The sequence below is a fragment of the Chiloscyllium plagiosum genome, chromosome 12 (assembly GCF_004010195.1).
Source record: "Chiloscyllium plagiosum isolate BGI_BamShark_2017 chromosome 12, ASM401019v2, whole genome shotgun sequence".
Lineage (NCBI taxonomy): Eukaryota > Metazoa > Chordata > Chondrichthyes > Orectolobiformes > Hemiscylliidae > Chiloscyllium > Chiloscyllium plagiosum.
Genome location: NC_057721.1, coordinates 38,368,024 through 38,391,669, shown reverse-complemented (window position 1 = coordinate 38,391,669; position 23,646 = coordinate 38,368,024). Strand labels below are relative to the sequence as shown.

General features: G+C 40.2%; 1 protein-coding gene across 3 annotated transcripts in view; it reads right to left on the bottom strand.

Annotated features, from left to right (window-relative positions):
- si:dkey-100n23.5 (cyclic AMP receptor-like protein A) overlaps positions 1 to 23,646 on the bottom strand; it is a 213,975-nt gene that overhangs the window by 78,503 nt on the left and 111,826 nt on the right. For all 3 annotated transcript variants that reach the window (XM_043700836.1, XM_043700837.1, XM_043700838.1), the window contains one exon: positions 12,667 to 12,756. In XM_043700836.1, coding sequence (XP_043556771.1) covers positions 12,667 to 12,756 — 90 coding nt within the window. The remainder of the gene's footprint in view (positions 1 to 12,666; positions 12,757 to 23,646) is intronic.

Sequence of the window (23,646 nt, the reverse complement as noted above, 5' to 3'; positions counted from 1 at the left end):
AACCCTTTCAAATTTCACAACATCTTTCCGATAGGAAGGAGACCAGAATTGCTTGCATTATTCCAACAGTGGCCTAACCAATGTCCTGTACAGCCGCAACATGACCTCCCAACTCCTGTACTCAATACTCTGACCAATAAAGGAAAGCATACCAAGTGCCTTCTTCACTATCCTATCTACCTGCGACTCCACTTTCAAGGAGCTACACGTCTGCACTCCATGGTCTCTTTGTTCAGCAACACTCCCTAGGTCCTTACCATTAAGTGTATAAATCCTGCTAATTTCTTCTTATTATTAGTCCTTTCATATTTATCTGCAATGAAGTCAATCGAACTATCACCCAAGAAGCTTCCTTCGCAATCAGCAGGTCTTGTTGCAGAAGTCTGCAGACATCTCCTGTCTGGAGAAATGCATCCTGCTGTTGTATTCCTCCAGATAGGTCCAAGGAGGTCACTCTTGATCGACAGATAGTTGGGGGTGTGAGCTGCCATCATCCCTTGCTGTCGTCTATGCGTCTGACGAAATTGACACGACTGCATCTGAACAATGCAGCAATTACACTTTTACGTTCCTTCATAAGATCTGAGCAGAGTTGGAAAAGCCAGTATTTGTTGATCTGCTCAATGAAGGAGCGGTGACAATGTTCTAAGTCAGGATTGTGAGGGACTTTCAGGAGAACTTGCAGTTGATGTTCCTATGCCTTTGCTGCACTTTTAAAAAAAACTTTCATGGGATGTACGTTGTAATTTGAAAGGACTGAATATTTTACAGCTATTGATCACAGTTGTCATCGTCAGAATTACTGGACCTAGCTTTGAAATTACAGAATTGTAAACTGAATTTGAACTCCACCAGTACTGGGATTTGAACCCATGTCCCCGCAGCATTAGCTAGGGCCTATGGATTACTAATTCACTATATTACCACCTACAACATCATCTTCCTCTTAACTTTCTAGGTTGCAGAGTTTGCAGGTTTGGAAGGTGCTGTCGGAGGAGACTTGATAAATTCCTGCAGTACCTCTTGGAGAGGGTACACATTGCTTCTGCATGTGAGGGAATAACTATTTAAGGTGATGGATGGCGTATCCATCAAGAGGACCCCCATAATAAGAATAATAAGCTTACTATAGATTGTACTGCAAGACAGGTAAAGCAGCAATCTATAAGCTGGAAATGTTCCTGGCAGATATGACTGAGTGGATCTTCTGATCCTGAGAGCTGCAGCTTTGTGTTTCTTTCCCTATGTATTAAGTAGTTGTTGTGTATGAATATCAGCTTTAGGGCTAGGCAGGCCTGCAAAATCCTTTTGCAATCTCACTGTCATCACTAAAGTGAGATTTTTGGATGATAAAGAAATTCCAATCTGCCTCAGAGGCACCTGTCACAAATCTGAAAACAGTTGAAGGGGCAACAGGCAAGAACATCAATCATTCAGCCTGAAGCTGAGCTCCCGACATGAGCTATTCCCATCCAGTTTGGGCTAAGGTTGCATCTAACAGTGCAGAACCCTCAGAAACATTAAAGGCAGTGGCAGGAAGGTACAACTAAATGCCATCAGAAACTGACTGTGTGTGTTGTGAGAGCAGGATGTAGATGAAGGGGAGAGATCAAAGGGATGGGTCCTTAGAGTACCTAGGCAGGGGATAGAACTATGGAGGGATAGAACTGTTCAAGGGCAATTCTAATAATTTAGATGAAGGAAAAAACACTATAGAGCAGGGATAAAGTATTCTACAACCAGATTTTGCTGTCAGTGTTTTAGAAGATCAAGGACTCAAATTTACTTGGAAACAGACAATATCGTGTGCAAGATACTTTTACATCCACCTGATCAACTTTAGGCAGACTGCAAATCCAGTGTACCAGCCACTTTCTGTTTAGTAAAACCAAGGTATATTTTCTAGGTGTGAAATTAGGACACTTTATCTTTCATTAAAGAAAACAGTAGTTTACAACTTAGATCCATTGTAACAGTGCTGTTTAATTGAGTCCTGAAAAAAACAAAATGGATAGAGTCTTAAACATTCAAATGTGACTAGGGGTTCATGATATTTTACTTGATTGGCATTAAGAGGTAGCAGCTGACAATGTGTTGCTGGAAAAGCGCAGCAGGTCAGGCAGCATCCAAGGAGCAGGAGAATCGACGTTTCGGGCATAAGCCCTTCTTCAGGAAGATTTTAATCTACTGCGAATCCTCTTACAAGGATGCCTTCCTTGAAGACGCTCTCTTCCACTCCAGCATCTGCAGTCCTCACTTTCTCCATTAAGAGGTAGCACACAAGTTATGCCAACTAATTTGCTGCAATGATTCCATCTCAGTATAAATTGTTGGGCTCTAGCTGATGCTTTTAGTCAATTGAAAGTAAACTGACTAAAGCCTAGCCAATGGCCAATTCAAATCCCAAGTGAGTTTCTGTCTTGCAATACATATTGTGTATGTGTCAGCTTGCAATCTGATAGTATCTGATAAAACCAGTGTGCTGTTTCAGGGAGATGTTAGCCCAAAGACAAAGGAGCTCAATAAATCAAAGTAACATCCCCAGTATTGATGCTATATTTTTACAAAACCGTTTTTAAGTCCGACTAGTTTTGAAAGGAGTTATAGAGGAGAAAGCCTTTTTTAATCCTGCAAGAGCCTCATTCTTGTGATCAACTGGATTTATAAATGCTAGAAGAGAGAGGTCTGCAAAGAGGACTTTGAAAAAAAATCAAGCCAAAATGCAACAAAAACGAGGATTTTTAGCAGCAGCAGCAGCAGGAGTAAGGTTGGGGCAGAGGTAGGCAATATTCTGGGGGTAGAAATAAGAACTGCTGCTGATGCGTTGTGGGATTTGAAGTACAAAAAGTTTTATACAGTCTGGGTCAGCCATAATGTTGGAGGCGAGGTGAAACAAGCTGACTTTATGAAGGGGCTCAAAATGAAAGGGCATTCCAAAGCCTGACAATCCAGTAACTTCTCTCTAGATTTTTTTCCAATCATTTTGAATTCATGGCATCTGGTGATTTACATACTCACAGAGATAAAATTTATTCCACATCTATTCTACCAAAATTTCTTCTCATCTTGAGAAGCTCTTGTATACCACATACTAATCATCTCTGTCACAAGGAGAACAGCCCCAACATTTCAATCTCTCCACATTGGGGAAGTCCCTCATCCTGGTCAACTTTGTTTGTTCTCTTTCTGATGCTTTACACCTATCCACAATGCTCAAACTGAGACCTAAGCATGATCTCTTTGCCCTCACAATCTATTCTACTTCTAAACCAAAGTAACCCATTTTTAAAAATCAGTTTAACAACTTTCCTGATCACCTACAAATCCTCTCAAAGTACATCACTTCACAATCCTCCACAATTAAACTCTAGCTGCTATTCTTCTGCCCATTTCATGGCAGCAAGTCATCCAATAGTCAGCAACTAACCACATCTTCCTTCAAGTTTCTTACCATCTGAAAACTTTATAAAGCTGTGCCCTAGATCGGTTGTTATAAATACCTTATTATAAATGATTTGGATGAAAAGTAAAGATCCAATTATTCTATTTGGCATCCATTTAGCTCTGCAATTCACATCTTCAATCTCTTTTCCTCACCACCTCTCCCAATTCCTTTAAGATGTTTGTTAAGACCATCTCCTTTGAATTATCTTGATCACCTGACCTAATCCATAAATTGTGTATATTTCTGCTTGTGAAGTGCCTTAACTGGGTGCAACAGAGTGGACAATGGCCCAATTAAAATTCTATTATATAAGTAGATGGATAAAAAACTGCAACACAATAAGACTTTAATCTGTCCTATTCAATTAGGTTGAATATTTGATCACTGACAAGTTATATCTTCTACTTTGTTCTTCTTTTCCCACAATTGGGTGTTTCCATGTTATGTAGCTTTAACAATGGAGAGGTAAATCACAGGGAGTGCCATCAATATTCTGCTTTGAAATCCTGGCAGATGTGAAAAATACTAATATTCCAAAAAGTTGCTTTAATTTAGGTGATCTTTGAATACATTTTCAATTTTCTAATTATCACTTTAACTATTTCATCAAAACAGAGTCAATAATCACACTGAGTGCCAGGAATAGAAATAGCCAATGTCATTTAAACATACACACCCTTTACAAATAACACATTCCTTATTAGCAATAGAAAATAAGCCATCAAAGACAGAGCAGCTTAGAGATTGTTTGTTCAGGGCAATTGGATGTTGGCCTCAATTGTGCAGGCAGCAGCAAAACAAGAGTGCTCACTGCAGTCCTCACTTGCAGAGGGATTTTCCCTATGTCTCTGTCAAATCAAGGAGACATCTCAGCACGTAGCGTCAGACATCTCAGCAAGCATTTAGGCAGCCAATCAAGTTGAGTTATGCACAGGAAACAAAGTATGTGTGTTTTTACATAATTGTGGAGAAATTTGACATTCCACAAATAAACAATTAGGTTTTCAAGGCTAGTAAAGCTATTCATTGGTAACATGATCACAGGTCAGAACCACAAAACACTGTAGACATTTTACTCTGTAATTACAAGATGTGTTTTTTTAAACCAGGACCGATACAGTCAAACATAGCTGCAGATGTAAATTAAGTGGATGTCTGAATAGAGACACCGAAGGAACACAGCACCTAAACAGAAACTTCAAACAGACTGGATTGTGATCTCTTGTCTCTTTAAAAATAATGAAGGGTCACAAACCCCTGCTCATCAGCAGTCCATCTTCTGCAAATTATATCCAAACTGCAGAGATAATTTGTGATTTTACCTTTGAAGATGACAGTTAAAAGGGCAGTTAGAACTCTATTGAGTGTAATCATAGAACTCAATACTTTTGTCTATACCATCCTAGGTTCTAGTGTTAGAATGCTGTGAAGGTCACAGAAAAAGAACTATCCCCTAGTTACTTCTGTGTTGTAGGTAAAGACTGTCTCTCACTCCAAGTGTTGTCAACCAGTTAAAAAGACAGGATAATGAAGAATTCTCTGTCAGCCTGAATGACGTAAGGACTCACAACCACAGCATCTTGACCAATCCACGGAAATAAAGGTTGTGAAACTGATTCTCAAACGATCCACATCAATGCAACAGTTGACCTCTACTACAGTGGCACAATATTCAATTACCCATTCTTTTCAATTCAGAGATAGATCCATATATCTTTTTCTTAACTTTTATCTTTTTTAATCTTATTTCTAAACTGTGAGTCTGTGTGTTTCATTACCTATTCCTCTCATATTTATGCACCTTGTGGTAATTCAAGAAAGTCTGGTTAAATCAGCTCCTTTTAAAATACTCAGGATTATATTCAGCACAGACTGGTTGGACTGAAGGGTCTGCTTTTGTGTTGTATGGCTCTATGACACTATCAGTTAATCTGGTTTTGGGAGAAAGCTATCCAGAAAGAAATGTATCCTCTTAAAATTAACCTCATCGTAACCAAGTGAGGGGATGGGTGAATAACCAAGAGGAGCCAGTTCATCTTTCCTCATGCAGGAGCTTAACAATTTAAGGTATCCTGCCTGGAACTGTAATAAAATTCAGTAACCTTGTCTGTGATTTGATTATGACATAAGTAATTATGAAATTGTAATAAATGAGGCTATTAAAACCCAATTAACACCCTATTCAGCAAAATGCAACATTTTCCAGTTTTTTACAGCATGACAAATAATGTTACAATGGAATTTTTCATCAACTATAAGGGTAAATAGCAGTCTCCCAAAACTTTACAGTACATCATGCAGAGGAGGATATTCTCACTGACAGAAAGTTCTGGATTTCAGCACTAGTCTGTACACTTCCAAACTTTCTGTCAGTTGCAGTGGCACCATAAAAGGTAGCATTGGTAGAAGATTAGCTAACTAATAGAAGACAGAGATGGAAAAAGGAGTCTTTTTCAGGATGGCAATCTGCAATTAGTGGAGTACTACAGGATCAGTGCTGGGGCCACAATTATTTACAATATATATTAATGATTTGAATGAGGAAAATCAGTGTACTTTTATCAAATTTGCAGAAGACACAAAAACAGACAGGAAGGCAAATAGTGAGGGATGACACAAAGAGCCGACAGAGCAACACAGTCAGGTTAAGTGAATGGGCAAAAACTCAGCAGATGGAATATAATGTGAGCTTATACACTTTGGCAGGAAAAGCAGAGGAGGAGGATATTACTTAAATGGAGAAAGACTGCAGAAAGTGACACAGGAGAGATTTCGGAGTTCTCATGCATGGATCATGAAAAGCTAGCATCCAAGTTCAGCAGGTAATAGTGAAGACAAATATAATGTTGGCCTTTATTTCACAGGGAATGCAGTATAACAATAAGGAAGTTTTGCTAAAACAAAGCACTAGTCAGACCATGGCTAGAATATTATGAACAGTTCTGTGCCCCTTATCTCAGTAAAGATACTCTGGCTTTAGATGCAGTCTGGAGAAGGCTCACTAAGCTGCTCCGTAGAAAAGGTTGGGTCTGCTGGAATTGGAACTTAGGTAAATGAGAAGCACCTTATTGAAACATTCAAGATTCCTTGGGGATTTGGCAGGATAGATGCAGATTGATTATTTTCCCTTGTGGGAGTCCAGGACCAGATGACATAATCTCAGAATAATGGGTTGCAGATTTAAGACAGAGATGAAGAGGAATTTCTTCTCTCAAAGGGTATGAACCTGTGGAATTCTTTACCATAAGGGTTGAGTTATGAAGTTTATTCAAAATTGAGATAGATGTTTAATCAGTGAGGGTAACAAGGGTTATGGAGAAAAGACAGGAAATTGGAGTTGACGGTTATAGGATCAGGATTCGCAGATCGCAGGCTGATTGCAGGATCAGCCATGTTTTCATTGAATGGTAGAACAGACTTGATGGGTTGAATGGCTTATGGCCTACTCCTGCCCCTACATCTTATGTTAACAGAATACAGACAATTTTGCCATTCATTACTGCAGCATTATCTGGGCCAGAAAAACTCAATTCCATGTGAGTGCAATTAGCAAGGTCAGGTGGGTTCCACATGGTCCCAGTGATCCTTTTCCCATTCACTATGTGGTATTCCTGTCCATATCTCACATTCACAGCAGCACTACCAGTCAAATTGAATCAGAAGTGCTGCAACATCAGGAATAGTTTACAGTAAGTCAGGTACATAAACTACAAAGAAACTTGGGAGAGGAAAGGGAAATTAAAGTCTGGGTTGTATTTAGAGAAGACAGAGTTGTGTGAAAGGGTACTTTGAGGAGTAGGGAATGACAAAAATTCTTCTTGAAGGGGGAAAGCATGGACTTCTGGGCAGACATAGAGCAGGGCAATAATTTAGTGCGGAAGCCAAGACAGAGTAATGCTCTACATTAGAGGGTTGATACATCACTGAACAGCTGCAGGTCAGCCACACCTCTAGCGTGTCAGCCAATGTGCATTATGCACATTAATGTCAATGACATAGGCAGAAAGAGGGCTGTGATCCTACAGTCAGAATTTAGAAATTGCTAGCAGGACAGGGAGAAATATGCAGCTGGTCAGGATCATAGGAAAGATGACTGGGAAACGCTTATAGCAAGTTGGAATCACCGTGAAATAGTCCGGGAACACAGTGAAACCTGTCCAGATTATAGGCAAGCTGACTGGAAGGAATGCAAAGAAGATTGAGATCACTGTGAAAATGACTGGGAGGAGTTTGCGGTAATTCAGAATCAATACATCACAGACGAAGAGGAGTGCAGAAGGTCAAGATCATTGTGAAGCAGGCCAGGAGGAGGACTGTAAAATAGATCAGGATAATTATGAAGCAGACCGGAAGTATCAGCTGGTCATGACAACTGTGAAGCACACTGGAAGGCAGTGAAACAGGTCTGAGTCACTGTGACACTCTTTGACTCTGAGTCACTGTGAAGCAGACTTGTAGGAGTCTGCAGCAGATTGGGATCACTGTGAAGTAAATCAAGAGCACTGCAAAAGAGGCCAGGATCTGGAAGCACTGTGAAAACAGGTCCAGGTTACAGTGAAACTGATCAGGAGGAGAGGGAAGCTGATCATTATCACTGTGAAGCAAATCAAGAGACAGCAAAGGAAATCAGGAATGCTGTGAAGCAGACTGGGAGGATTGAACAGCAGTTTGGGATTACTGTGAAACACACTGGGAGGACTGAGAAGGACATAAAAATCACTGTGAAGCGGAATGGGTTACAGTGAAACAGGTCAGGGTTACTGAGCAGATTGGTGGGTCTGTGAAACAGGTTAGGATCTCTGTGAAGCAGCAATCGATAGAAACCTCCCATTGATGGCCTGACTGAGACCCACGTGGCACAGATTTAAAATTGTTTTTAGAAGGAAGCAGTGTAATATGAAGAAAAACCTTTTCATGCAGTGAGTAGTTAGGGTCTGGAATGCACTTCCTAATAGCGTAGTTGTCGCAGAACCAACTAAAGCTAAGGATATTCAATCATTAGATAAAAAGAAAAGAAAATGCAGGGCTACAGGGAAAAGGGAGGGGAGTGCCATTAGGTGAACTGTTCCTTCACAGGGATAGTAGAAACAAGTTTATAATTTAGAGTATGAAGATATTCATATGTCCATGAATAGAAACACACGATACATTGTCATAACACAAAATATGTACATTTTGAGATTGTTATAAATCAAATGAACTTTAATTCCCAATTCTATTTCACTACAGTAAATCAAAAAATTCAAAGAAATTATGTTTACGCCAAGTCTAATTTGAAAGATGAAAATAATCTTTCAGGACATCACAAGTTGAAACACAATGAAATTCTATGCTGTTTCTGCGCTGTATGCAATAGATCAGACCATATCTTACAACAATCTCATTTAATCAAGATGTTTTAAATCTTGGTGCAATGGAAAAGTGGAGAAAGAAATAGGAGAGAGAGTAACTTCATATTGCCAATGTATTGTCCTGGTAAGCATTGGGGAATTCACTATAACAAATTTCTTTCCCCTTTCTACAAAGGTTTTTCATGGAATGAATGGGCCTTAAAACTCAATTTGCAAAATAGATGAGTCATAAAGAACATACTTTTCTCATTCAAAAGTATTGGTAACAGTGGCATAATTTCACAATAACCAAACTGGTTGGTTGAGGATACTCTATCAGTGTTACCACATTCAATTATAACACATTGCAGAAAATAGGATAATACATGATTTGCTTGAGGTGTGCCCATCCCTTAACTTGACAGTTCAACACTGGTCTTGTGGAGCCAGATAAATAGTATTGGGAAAGAATACTTAACTCTAAATGTCTCATTGTTACAACATTATGGATTGAAATCAATGCTATGTGTTTCACAACCCCATAATCACAAGATATATCCAGATAAGTTGATGAAAACGTTGATGAAAAATTTGTGAAGGGTCACTGGATCTGAAATGTTAACTCTGCTTTCTCTCCACAGATACTGCCAGACCTGCTGTGTTTTTCCAGTCATCTGTTCCTGTCCCTGATTTCCAGCATCCACAATCTTTGGGTTTTTTAAAATTCAAATTCACTTTAGTTCATCCATTTCAACAGAAAGCACTACTGATCCCGGAGAAGTGTCTAACTAGTGTTGGAATGGTTCAACAATTTTGTCTCTTCCTTGCCCAGAAATCTAAAACAAGTGCTGATGCGACTAACAATTAAAATTCCACATCAGGATGTTGTTTAAGTCTTGCTGCATTTGGACATGGGCAACTTCATGATCGGATGCTGCAAATTGTACAATCATTATGAAATATTCCCACATTGGATCTTAGCATGGGGACTTGGCCATTGATGAAGCAGACTGAGGAAATCCTGCAGTGATGTCCTGCAACTAAGGCAGACAACCATCCTCCTTTATTCCAGCTATGACTCCAACCAGTGGAGAGACTTCCACCTGATTCCCGTTGACTCCAGTTTTACTAGGGCTCCTTAATGCCACAGCTTGGTCAAACGTCAAGGGTAGTTACTCTCATGTCACCCTCACTTTTGGAGTTCAGCTCTTTTGCAAATGTTTAGATCAAGTTTGTAATAAGGTAAAGATCTTCACTACGTGAAGCATCTCTTCTCAACATCAGTCCTACATCCACCAGATACTAAGCCTGTAGCCTAGACACAATTGAGATACCTTGGAAAGCTAAGTCCTGGTGTTCCTACACAGACAATGAGAGCTGCACTGGACTTTCGATGGATGCACCCTACTCTAATTTAAATGAAAAATGGGATAGGAAACGTCCATCCAAAAAGCTTGATCTGCAGCACACTTGAGTCAAGAGTAGAAAAATTGGCGAGGGATCAGCTATTACATGATTTCTGCTCATAATCAAAAGGGCAAGTTGGGATAATAAAAACAGGACTAATTGTCCACAGAGGCACAGCAGGGAAGTATTGGAAGTGTTGCAGCACTGAGATTTCATAGATACATAGTGGTTACATTTACAACTAATGGTCATCCTCCAGGAAAAGTAAAAGTGTAATCTGCACAAAGAAGCTTCTGATCTATGCAGTCAACTCAGAGGTTCCTTGTACCTATGGCATGAACGTGTTACCTGTTCTCAGCATAAGAAAAGCAATGCATGTTGCACGTTCATTTCAGTGCAGTGGCCTTGGTAGAATTTAATGGTGGGCTGAGGCAGACAGGTTGCCAAGGCCTCACCTGACACACTGTGGCAGTGCCATCCACAGAATTCTGTGGGTTCTCCTGTCTGCAGACTCGCCAATTGGGGACTGCTAAATTCTGCCAAGGCTGCTATACGGGAAAGAAAATGCAACTTTCAGCAATGCATTGCACTTCACACACTGAGATCAGCCCTCTTGAGGCACTGAAATGACCAGTAGATGGACATTTCAGTGTTGAGCCAGGTGGGAGGACCATCACAGAGTGAAACCTGGCAACTTACTCTTCTCATGCTGTAAGGCTGGAAAGAATGGTGGGGGCATCCACATAGCAGCTCCTTTTCTTATAGTATTGTGTGCATGCCTACACTCCAAAGACAGCAGTGGTTCAAAAGCAATTAGAGATTGGCAATAAATGCCAATGATGCCCACACCCAGTGAAAAAGTACAGAAACCTTAATTTTTAAAAATTCCACATAATACTCTTAAGATACCTTATTATGAGCATATATCTATTATCATTCCTTCAACTAATTTAATACTCAGTAGTCGGAATGTACATTTGAGTCAATACCAAAAGTAGTAAGTTGCACTACTATAAAGGAATCTATGAAGCCATGAATAGAAGATAAGGATTTGATTTCAGAGAGGATGGGAAAAAACTGGAAAAAGCAAAGTATGATATTCACCCACCCACCACCCTGCACCAAAACAAGTTCTTATTTTATAAACACAGAGCGCTGGAGAAACTTAGCAGGCCTGGCAGCATCTGTGGAGAGAGAAACAGAGTTAACATTGAGTCCCGTATAACTGTTCTTCAGAACTTATTTGACAACTAACTGTCTCCTGTGAACTGATAAAAGTCTTCTTTATCATTCTTTTATTCATGTGTCGCCTCTCAGAATCAAAGTAAACTACACAAACCATTGAAGGTGGCATTCAATGACTCAGCAGGTTGGAAAGGTGGTTAATAAAATTTATAAATCGGGGTACAGAGTACAAAGGCAAGTTCGCTATCATAAACCTGTATAAAACACTGGTTTAACCTCAACTGGCGTATGGTGGTAAGGTTTTAGTACCACACTTCAGGATGATATGAAGGCATTGCAGAGGCTGCAGAAGAATACTTCCAGGGATGAGTAACTTCAGTTATGTGGATAGATTAGAGAAGCTAGGGCTGTCCTTTAGAAGGTTATGAGGTGATTTGAAAGAGGCACTTAAAATGCTGGAGGTCTAGACAGAGCAGATAAAGAGAAACTGTTCCCATTGACAGAAGGATTGAAAGCCAGGATACAGATTCAAGTTGGTTGGCACACAAGAAGTAATGATGATTTGAGGAAACCTTTCTCCATAGTTTGTGTGCAATTCTGGTCTCCTTCCTATTGGAAATATGTTGTGAAACTTTGAAGGGTTCAGAAAAGATTTACAAGGATGTTGCCAGGATTGGAGGATCTCAGCTACAGGAAGAGGCTGAACAGGCTGGGGCTGTTTTCCCTGGAGTGTCGGAGGCTGAGGGGTGACCTTATAGAGGTTTACAAAATTATGAGGGGCATGGATAGGATAAATAGGCAAAGTCTTTTCCCTGGGGTCATGGGCCGGGTGCTGGCAGGTGGGACTAGATTGGTTTGGGATATCTGGTCGGCATGGACGGGTTGGACTGAAGGGTCTGTTTCCATGCTGTACATCTCTATGACTCTATCTGGAATACTTTGCCCTGAGACTGTGGTGCAGGCAATTTAATTGTGGTTTTTAAATAAGAATTTGATAAATATCTGCATAAAATGACTGCAGGTTTACAAGAAAAGACAGCAGAGTGGAATTAGGTGAATCACACTTACAAACAACAGACACAGGCAAGATGGACCACATGGACTCCTTCTACACTTTAACCATTCTGGAAAACACTCCACAAGTAAAGATTAGATATAAACTTACAATTCAAAACATAGCCCAATCCCTGAAACTATTTTCTGAATGAACAAAAGTATTCCCTTGCAACGAAAAGCAAAAGAAAGTTGACTTCCTGTGCATAAAGTTTACACCATTGATTAATGTAACCATGTTCTTACCACCATGCTCCAGCAGGGCCGTAATAATCGCCAAAGAGTGGAAGACAGGACAGAATGAAAGGCACACCCCACGCTGCAACATAATATGCACTGCAAGAAATAATGCAAGGAGAGTAAAATTAATTCTGACAAACAATGACTGGTAAAATAAACTTATTACTGACATGGCTGGAAAATTGATTGAGAAGCAGGCGACACCAAGTAGGGGTAATGGGTAGGTACTCAAATTTGCAGGATGTGACCAATGATGTCCCTTAAGGATCGTGTTAGGGCCTCAATTATTCACATTATTTATTAACAACTTAGATAATGGCATAGAAAGTCATATTTGCAAATGTGCTGATGACACTAAGTTAAGTAGCATTGCAGGCACTGTAAATTATAGCATAAAAGCATATTGATAGACTAACTGGAGTTCGGAGGCAGATGGAGTACAATGTACCTTATCCATTTTCAACCAATTGAGGATAGATCAGGGTACTTCCTCGATGATGTAAAAGTTAAATACACAGGATATCCAAAGACACTTGAGAGTTCAGGTGCATAGATCTTTAAAATGTCACCAACACATGCAGAAAATAATGAAGAAAGCGAATGCAATGCTGGTCTTTATATCTGGAGGACTGCAGTACAAGGACACAGAGGTTATGCTGCAGTTATACAAAACTCTGGATAGATCCCACTGGGAGTACAGTGAGCAGATCTGGGCATCGCACCTTAGGAAGGATATATTGGCTTTGGAAGGAGCACCACGTAGGTTTACACGAATGATACCTGGACTTCAGGGGTTAAGTTATGAGGAGAAATTATATAAACGAGGCTAGTTTTCTCCAGAATTTAGAAGGTTAAGGAGTGTTCTGACTGAACAGGAAGAGACAGGGTTCCTAAAGATAATTTATTTCTACTGGTTGCGGATTCTAGAACTAGGAGGCATAGCCTGAGAATTAGGGACAGACCGTTCGAGAAAGATGTTAGGAAGCACTTCTATACTCAAAGGGTAGATGTTTGGAACTCTCTTCCACAGATGACAGTGGATGCTGGATCAGCTTTGTTAGGGTCAAGTCTGAGGTAGACATTTAATATGGGTAAAAGGCAGGTTTATGGAGTTAAGCTACAGATCAGCCACGATCTCATTGAATGGTGGAACAGGCTCAAGGGGCTGAATGGCCTACTCCCATTCCTATGTCCTTGTGTCATACACTTTAAATTGGGTATACATTGACCCTCAAAATGGTGACACTCAATCCTGGTGCATAGCTTTGTTTGATGGAGTGATATTTCTGGACATCAGTGCATTTGATTAACAGTGTTTCCAATTTTGTGTCCAACTGCAGAATCTAAATTTTGTAACTATAGTTATTGATTCAGGATGAATTGTGAAAATTGTAGAACATTTCTGGAAAATAATTTGAAAATAGTGTCCAATAGTACACATATTTATTTTCCTTTCTTTATTTGGAACATAATTTTTACATTGAATTTTTATTTGTTTTCCCAGTTTGAAAGTTTGATTAGAAACATTAAACTGAAAATTAAAAGTAAATTATTAAATCAGTAATATTCTTCAGCATTCTAAATACAGAGCTAAATAACTGTTAGCAACATCATGATGAAGAATACAGAGAAAGACCATTTCCACCAGTCTGTGAAGAACAGATGCAGTGTTATATATTACAATAAGGTTCTAGTACTAAATTTCAAAGAGCTTCTGACCACAGTTAGAGTCACAAGAATTTTCTGGCATTCTCATGCCATTCAGTTTAACAACAAACTATGAAACAATAGACATGGAGAAGTGTGGCTAGTGAAGGCTGTGGCTAAAACCTGCTCATTCAGTAAAAACATCTTACTGCAGGAAGTGCAGTCAAAAGCGTGTAGGATACTCAACTGCTAGTACCATCATCTATTAAATCCCACATCCAATCTGTGTAGGTCAACTATGGGAAAAGCCATAAAGCAAAATCCAACTTTGTAAAAAGTTTACTGTCAGCTTGTAGGTGGAATGAATACAATGAGTGAATTTGACCAAAAAGCAGCTAAGTGTCTATTTTTGGTGCATTTCATGGAACTTTTCTCTCTGTGAGAGTTAGCAAGTATTTTCACACCACCTTTCTAAACCTGCTGCATACCTCTGCACCAGGGCCCCATGGCACCCAAATGACATACTCTCACACTCACCACAGGTGGGACGACTGGCCACTGCTGGGACCTCCCAGGATTCCTGATGCCAGTGCCAAAAATGTGTTGCTGGAAAAGCGCAGCAGGTCAGGCAGCATCCAAGGAACAGGAGAATCGATGTTTTGGGCATAAGCCCTTCTAGAGGAAAGGGCTGAAGAAGGGCTTCCTGAAGAAGGGCTTATGCCCGAAACGTCGATTCTCCTGTTCCTTGGATGCTGCCTGACCTGCTGCTCTTTTCCAGCAACACATTTTCAGCTCTGATCTCCAGCATCTGCAGTCCTCACTTTCTCCCTGATGCCAGTGCTGGCAGTTCACTGTTGTCTTGCAAAGGTTCCTGTCAGTTACCTCAGATATGTCAGAGGGAAACCAGCACCCCTCTTTGCCAACTGGGACCTGGAGGGTCTAGTGAACAGGGGGAGTGTGTGATCGCCGTCCATGGGACTGTACCCTGAGACGTTGGTATTTGGGGTGTAAGACAACGGGTCAGAGCAGCAAGGTGGGAATTGTCATGTTTAGATTCTATTCAAAAGGTACGAGAATGGGAAGCAGCATATCAATGAGGCACAATGATATAATAATTAGGGTATTAATGCATATCATGTATAAGTAGACATCTTGCTGCTCACTTGTGAGAATCACACCTGGCTGTTCAACAGTTGTTTGGAAATTGCACAATTTTGCTCTTGACATTAGAAGCCCCTTACTGCCAATCTCATGTGATCCGTCCAATTTTCTCATCAAGGCCCTTGTCATTCAGTTGCTGGGAAGCTTCCACCCGATACATAGGTATTTGTTATCTCTCAGTGTCAGGGTAGCTAAATGCCAAGCTCTTTGCGACAGTGCTTCATTCGTTTCTCTAAATGGAGCAGCAGAGACAGCTCCAGTGAAGCATAATAATACCCTGTGCAAAATAACACCAAATTCAACTCTCAAAAGTTTACTTTGAAATGGTCATGCCTTGGAATGGAGGAAGGTGATCGGGAGACGTGTATGTTGCTTTGTCATTAAGGTAGTTCATGTGATCGTCACCATCTTATTAAGTGTGCTTTGCACCCACTGAGAAATGACAGGAAAGGGACCATCCAAACTGAATAGTTTATTCAAGACAAAAGATATGGCCCTCACTTTCTGCTGATGAATCTCTAGAAGAGATTAACTCAGATGTGTTTGGAGCATTGATAACATCATCCATTATGTATACTCCAATTATGTTGATCCCTCTTTCGGTGACCTACTTTTTTAATCTGGGATTGCATTTGCAAAACAGGTGCAGAACACACACAATGCCTTATGATCTCTTTGAAGGCAGTGTCTTGCAGAAGCATTACTGATGGTCTTCCTTTGTTCTTCTTATAGATTTTTCCAAGATAAAGAAAAACCCAGTGCAAGCAGAATCAAAGAGTCTGGAGCTTCTCAGCAGGATGCATCAAGTATCCCAGGGGCCCAGCAATGAGAATAAATATCAACACCCCAGAGAAAGTAGCTGCTAGCTTGGAGGAACACATCACCCGGGATTTCTCACTCGCAAGTGAGATGTGAAGGAGCAGACGTGAAATTGGAAAGATGTAATTGGGCTGAATACTCCCAATATGTAATGGCTGCATGGGCAAAGGAGTGGAATCTACTAACTTGTTTTTGGACATAAATGAATGTAGGAATAGAAGGCATTTTCCACATCTTTGAATCTGTGATGACCAGATTGCAGCAGTGTTTAAAGGCCATGTGACTGCATTTCTTCAATATTAATGTAATCATACAAGGGATTTCACAAAACCAACAGTAGCTCTGTGAAAGTGCCTTTCTCACAGCCATCTGTAAAGCAGTCCCAAAACACAGGAAAATATTCATACGCTGTGACTGATGCTGCTCTCATAGTTAAGATTGATCAACACAGACACCTACCAACAATGTGGCACATTGCCTAGGTACATTCTCACCATATTAAAACCAAAGCACAACACCTCAAACCAGGTCATTTACTGCTTCCTCCCAATCAGAAGTAAAATAATGGACACTGACACATTCATAACTCATTCATCGACAATTCAGGTTGATCCAAAATCACTTCATTGCCTTCATTTACATATGAATATATGAGTATCATGCCAAAGCAGAGGGCAGGCTATCTGCTCAAGACATCAGCATTCAACCAAATATTGCACAAATAGGTTGAGGAAATGTGCAGAGCAAAAAGAATCATCAAAACATTAGAACTGCAGGATTATACATGGATCTCACTGTAAAAGTACAGTTTGTCAATTGCATGATGTGCCCATTTTGAAAGTAGATTTCAATCACAATCTTTTAAACAGGGATTCTCTCATAGTGAATCCCTATCCTTTTTGAAAGTTTGAATGGCCTCTCATTGTCTTGTTAAACAGGGACTTAAATTCTGGTTAATTGCTATGGCTGCAAATATCAGGTTTGATCTCCCTACAACCATCATTCATTGTTTTTAGATCTCCAAATGATGGAGCTATGGCAGACTGCAGCAGGATAAAAGAATAATTGTTGCTCCCTTAACCAGCAGAGCAATGTGCATCATTTAAATTTTCAATTTTTGTGTGAAGATTTGTAGCTCAGGTGCCGGTTATAATTATTGTGGATATGTTTTCCGAGCTGGGAATTTGGTTTGCAGACGTTTCATCCCTTTTCTAGGTGAAATCCTCAGTACTGTGGAGCCTCCTGTTCAATTTTTATGACCAAAAAGCACCTACAAAACAATATACTATCCAACTGTCAGACTGTTAGTTGAAACACTGATGAGTTATGGGTTTCCTCAATAATTCTTGGCACCATTCAGAATTGTTAGCCAGTAAAGGTTTTGTGCTCTCTCTAACATTAGATTCTCTTCGACACTTGAAAATTGATACAGGCGTTTCCCTTGGCAAACATGACATCAGTCATCTTGTATTAGAGATGTGTATTATAGATAGGTTAATCTGGCAAATGATCCTAAGATCCCGTTATTTAATGCTGCTATGACCTTCACAGCTAAAGGGAGAGCCACCATGGTCCTTGGAGAAAGTCCAACTGCATTAGGAAGGCAGTTTGGTCACTGTTTTGGCAACAACTAGCATCTTGCCCAATATCCAGGCAGGAAAGCTGGGGTTTATAAAGATACATCATTGGGTAATGACAGGACTGAATATTTTGTCTAAATAAAACTGAAACCACACAAAAAATTAATTTATCTCTGGAGGGAATGAATAGTTTACATGTCAAATGTGTCTCTTTTTTACATGAACACACTTGACATATAGAAGATGTTGAAGGTGGCCTATTGTGGACAAACTGTTCTCCTATCATTTTTGTTTGCCCTTTGTGTGCTTTTGTTTCAGGTATCCAGCATTGGCAGTATTTTTATTTGCACTTATTTGGTTTAAGGTATAACTTGTCCTGAAAATTCTGATCCCCATAGGAGTTTGTCCACAGCAAGCTCATGTAGTGCAATGAGAATATTTCAAATTAAATAGTTACAACTTGTATTCAAACAACAGTACGAACTGGGACAGATATGTGTTGATTAACAATTTTAAAACTTTAATAACATGGCAGAAAGGCACATACTAAATATTCCACATCATATGCTAAATTAGGTAGATTAATATGCACCATCAAAATACAAACAAATTTTATCTTAGGGATTAAGTTAAAGCAAACTGAATATGCCTAGATGTTACATGTCTGTTTTAAATGGGTATGGTGAATTGTGAAATACTGCATACCTTATTTTAATAATGATTCAATTTAATGCAAGGTTCTGTGTGCTGCAACAATGATCACGCCCAACAAAACATATCAAGCTACATGTCAGACACAAGATCATTTAATGACTAATGCCCTCCATAAACATAGCTAGTGGAACTGCATAAAATTGTAATGTAAGACAGAATAAAACACAAAAACATTTAAAAATAACTATTTCCAATTTAATTTTGAAAAGAAATGATCATCTAACAAGTCCTCACTTGTTAAAAAAAATGGAATTAAACCACATTTAAATTAAACGCTGCTACTGAAAAAGAATTTTTAAGTTCCTATTTCATAGAGTCATAGAGGTCTACAGTACAGAACATGGCCCTTCAGCCCCACTGAATCTACGCCAGTCAGAATCAACCACCTAACTATTCTAATCCTATGATCCAATACTTCACCCATAACCTTGTATGTCTTGGCATCACAAGTGTACATTTACATTAGCTTCTCCAAGTACTTCGAATCTTATTGTTAATCTGTCATTAATATGGCAACAGACTCCTTTCGTGATATTATCTGGCTATCAACAAAAGAGCAGGTAGGCAGTTAAGTTCCGATCAAATGTAGATTTTTTTTTAATCAAGTGTCAAAATCATTCCATTAAAAAAACAAGAACCATTTAAGTCACGGTTGAAAAGATGACAGCACAGGCCGACAGGCCATTTTATAACACTTTGACTACATGACTGTGTTTTCTTTCCATGGAGAAAGTATTGTGATGTGTATGAGCATGTACACAAGGTTGATTGATATAAAGAGAGAAAGTGAGGACTGCAGATGCTGGAGATCAGAGTCGAGTGTATGGTGCTAGAAAAGCACAGCTGGTCACGTAGCATCCGAGGAGCAGGAGAATCAATGTTTTGGGCATAAGCCCGTTATCAGGAATCACTGATTGATGTAAAGGTCAACTTATATTTAAAAGACAAATTTCAACAATGAATCACCACACTGAAAATATAATACAGCAACTAATAGGGACAGCTGAAAGTGTGAAACCATTTTACACCTAACTTCCAGAATGTTCCAGAGTCCTCTGAAGATTTTCCATTTTCTTGACAAACTCAAATCTGATGTGCTTTTAATGAGCTTCCAAAACACTGCCACCATCTAAAAATTAAAATGAGGAACCCCAAATGAGGAGCAGCAGTGGGAATGTATTATGTACATCAGTCATTCTGGATCTGCAAAAACCCCAGAGGAAAATGGCATAGGTGAGGAAAATCAGATTTCTTCCCAAAGCGAACATTAAGTGTGGTCTTTTGTCAAAGCCAAGCAACTCCATGGAGCTGAGATGCATTTCTCAATGAGTATTGGGCCAGTCGAGTTAAATGTGAAGTTGACATTCACCTTTAACAGATGTGATTCTATTTGATGTGACTGATTCTATCAGTTTCTCTCCCACCGTCAGCCAATGTATCACTTACAAAAAGTACAATATTTTCTGTGCCACTGATGACTAACTCTGCATATCAGACAGCATAAAGCAGCTTGTATGTATGTATAAATTGCCTCCTCCATGACTTCTACAGAAATAAGTTTTTGGCTGCAATAAGTAATTGTGGGAACAAAGGAATGCAAAATATCCATAATACCCCATTTCGATAATGTGTCACCTGAGCCTAGATTCAAAAACAGAATACAATGTTCGATATCTGTATTCCTCTATTCGTTGTCCTTGTGAAATTAAATCGCTGAATATTCTAAAACTATCAGTTTTGATCGTTTTTCTCAGAAGTCTATTCTAAACCATCGCCCTATGTATGCAGCAAACATATCAATTTTCTTTAAGAACTGTAGATAATAATATTAACAATTAGTGGGTGTAGCAATGATGAATCACACCAAATTAGCATCGTTTTATCCTACTGGCCTTTCCAAGAACTTACAACACCCACATAAGGGCATAAAACTCAAAGTCAAACACAGGATTTAAGATTAAGCTTTGTGCTGGCAAGACAAGCAGGAGTCTGACCTTCAGATGCATTATAGGGGATGGGGAGGTGGGGGTAGAATTACATAGATGCTGTTTGAGGAGGCAATCCCATGCTTTAGGGCAAGGTACTTCCATCTGGTCTCTGTCTGAGATAGGATAGTGTGCCTGAATGTGAGGCACATACAGCAATCTAAAGCTAGAAATGGAGGAGCTCCAGACCTTTCAATCATCCAACAAATTTGAAGTTTTTGCAAAGTGTGTGGATTAGAGCAGGGTCTACAGGAAGGATAAGCAAACTGACAATGACATCATTGTTTGGGGAACCATTTAATTGGAGGGGTGGCAAGTTAAAAGGAATATGGTTGTAGGAGGGTGTGGTAAAGTTAGGATGATAGATACTGTTTCCTGCACTCAAGAGTGAAACTTCTGAAGACTGTATTGCCTGATCGGTGTCAAGGTTAAGGAAATCCTGTCAAGCATGCAGTGAGAGAGGAAAGATCCAGTTGTCATGGTCCTCATGTGTGCCAATGATATAATTAGGACTAAGTAAAAGGTCACGCTGAGGAATTATGAGCAGCAAGCAATGAAATTAAAAAAGGTGAATCACAAAGATAATAATCTCAGCATTACTACCTGAACCATGAATAAATTGGCATAGGGAAATAAGATAAAGAGTTGAATGCGTGATTCAGAGATTTTATGCGGAAGTAGTAGGTTTTAATTCATGGGAGTCAAGAGTGCGGTGCTGGAAAAGTACAACAGGTCAGGCAGCATCCGAGGAGCAGGAAAATCAACGTTTCAGGCAAAAGCCCTTCATCAGGAATGGGACATTGGTATCTGTATTAGGGAAAGAGGGAGATTTTACACTGAACTGTGCTAGGATCAGTATAGCAGTGGTCACCTCCATAGTCTCAGAGGACCATAGGGCTGCTCTCATTAGAGAGAGAGTTGGAGCCAACTGGTGGTGGTTTGACCAGAGGGCCACCATGTCATGGGTGAGCAGTGAAGCCAAGAAGGTGATCTTAGCTGGCTGTGGGAACCTGTGCCGCTGGTATCACTCTGCATTGCAAACCAGTTGTCCAACCAACTGAGCTAACTGACTCACTAGGGAACAGTGAGTAAGTAAATTATACAACAAGGGCTGTGGAGAATCCTTTAACTAATCTGGGTTGGGGTGGGTTCCAGGAGGAGGGTTCAAATGAGAGGAGACTTAGAAAGTTAGAAAGAAAGGATGAAACAACAGTGCAGGGACATTATGGATGTATTATGGACATCCTTTTCAGAGCAGCAGGCAGTGATGGGTGGGCTACCGCAGGGTTCAGTGCTGAGATCCCAGCTGTTCACAATATACATTAACAATTTGGGCAAAACATTTGAATGCAATATCTCCAAATTTGCAGATGACACTAAGCTGGGTGGCAGTGTGTGCTATGAGGACGATGTTAGAGGCTTCAGGGTTTCTTGGACAGGCTGACTGAGTGGGCAAATGCTTGGTAACTGCAATATAATGTGGATAAATGTGAGGTTACCCACTTTGGTCCGAAAAACAGGAAAGCAGGTTATGATCGGAATGGTGACAGTTTCAGAAAAGGTAAGGTACAAGACCTGGGTGTCATGGTGGAAGAGTCGCTGAAGGTTGGCATGCAGGTGGTGAGGAAAGCTAATGACACGCTGACCTTCATAGTGAAAGGATTTGCGTATCTGAATAGGGATGTCTTACTGCAGTTATACAGGGCCTTGATGGGGCCACTCCTTGAGTATTGTGTGCAGTTTTAGTCTCTTCTAGTCAAGGTGGTGGTAAAGTAGGATGCTCCAACTGGAGCTCCTTCACTCCTTCTGTTTCTTTCTCTTCTATTCCCTCTTTGGTCTCTCGGCAGTTCTCAGCCTGGTTTCTCATTGGCTCATGGCGGGAATCCGCCTGGTCTTGGTCTGGTCTTGCAGCAGCTCTAAGCCTGGTTTCTTGTCGGCTCAAGGCAGTTGCCCGCATGGTCTCTCAGCGGCTCCCGTGACAGGTCACAGCCTTGTCTCTTGTCAGCTCCTGGCAGTATTTAAGCTCGGCGTGTGAGTGGGTCCCACCCAGGCATGTTCCTGAGGCATCGGGGAGATCAGAGAGACGGCAGTGTCAGCAACAGTATCTGTGACAGCAGGTTCGAAAACAGACAGCAGATCATGATAAGCGGAGGACCAGCAAAGACTGTTGAACTTTTAATTTATTCCTTATTTTCCTTGTTTAAACTACGAAAGACATTAATGTAAACGATAACCTATTCCTTTAATTTCCTCCTATCCTATGAAGTAATGCGTAACTTTTTTACACCTGTTTCTCTTACTACTTTGTACCTAAGATGTTTTTATGCCTAGGTACTTTGATACCTAAGATGATGCTGTGTGTGGCAAAATTATACATTTTTCACAGTATTCCTGTACATGAGTATATGTGATGATAAAATATAAAAAAATCTAAATCTAGTCTGAGGAAGAACATTCTTGCTTTTGAGGGAATCCAACGAAGGTTCACCGATTTCTGGGATGGCAGGACTGACATAAGATCAACTGGGCTTGTACTCGCTGAAATTTAGGAGAATGAGGGGGAATCTTATTGAAACATAAAATTCTGATGGAACTAGACAGGCTAGGTGCAGAAAGAATGTTCCCGATGTTGGGGAAGTCCAGAACCAGGGTTCACAGTCTAAAAATAAGGGGTAAGCCATTCAGGACTGAGATGAGGAAGGATTTCTTCACTCAGAGAGTTGTGAACCTGTGGAATTTTCTACCACAGAAAGCTGTTGAGGATGGTTCATTAGATATATTCACGAGGGAGCTGGACATGGCCCTTGCAGCTAAAAGGATCAGACAGAAAGTGGGAATGGGATAATGAAATTACATGATCAGCCCATGATCGTACTGAGTGATGATGCAGGTTCGAAGGACTGAATGGCCTACTCCTGTACCTATTTTCCACGTTTTTATGTTTCTATTATGTAAGCACAGTGTGACAGGATAGGGCATGAATGAGGCTTGGACCAGGAATGAAGCCTCAGGCTGCAAAATTGGGCGGCACGGTGGCACAGTGGTTAGCACTGCTGCCTCACAGCGCCAGAGACCTGGGT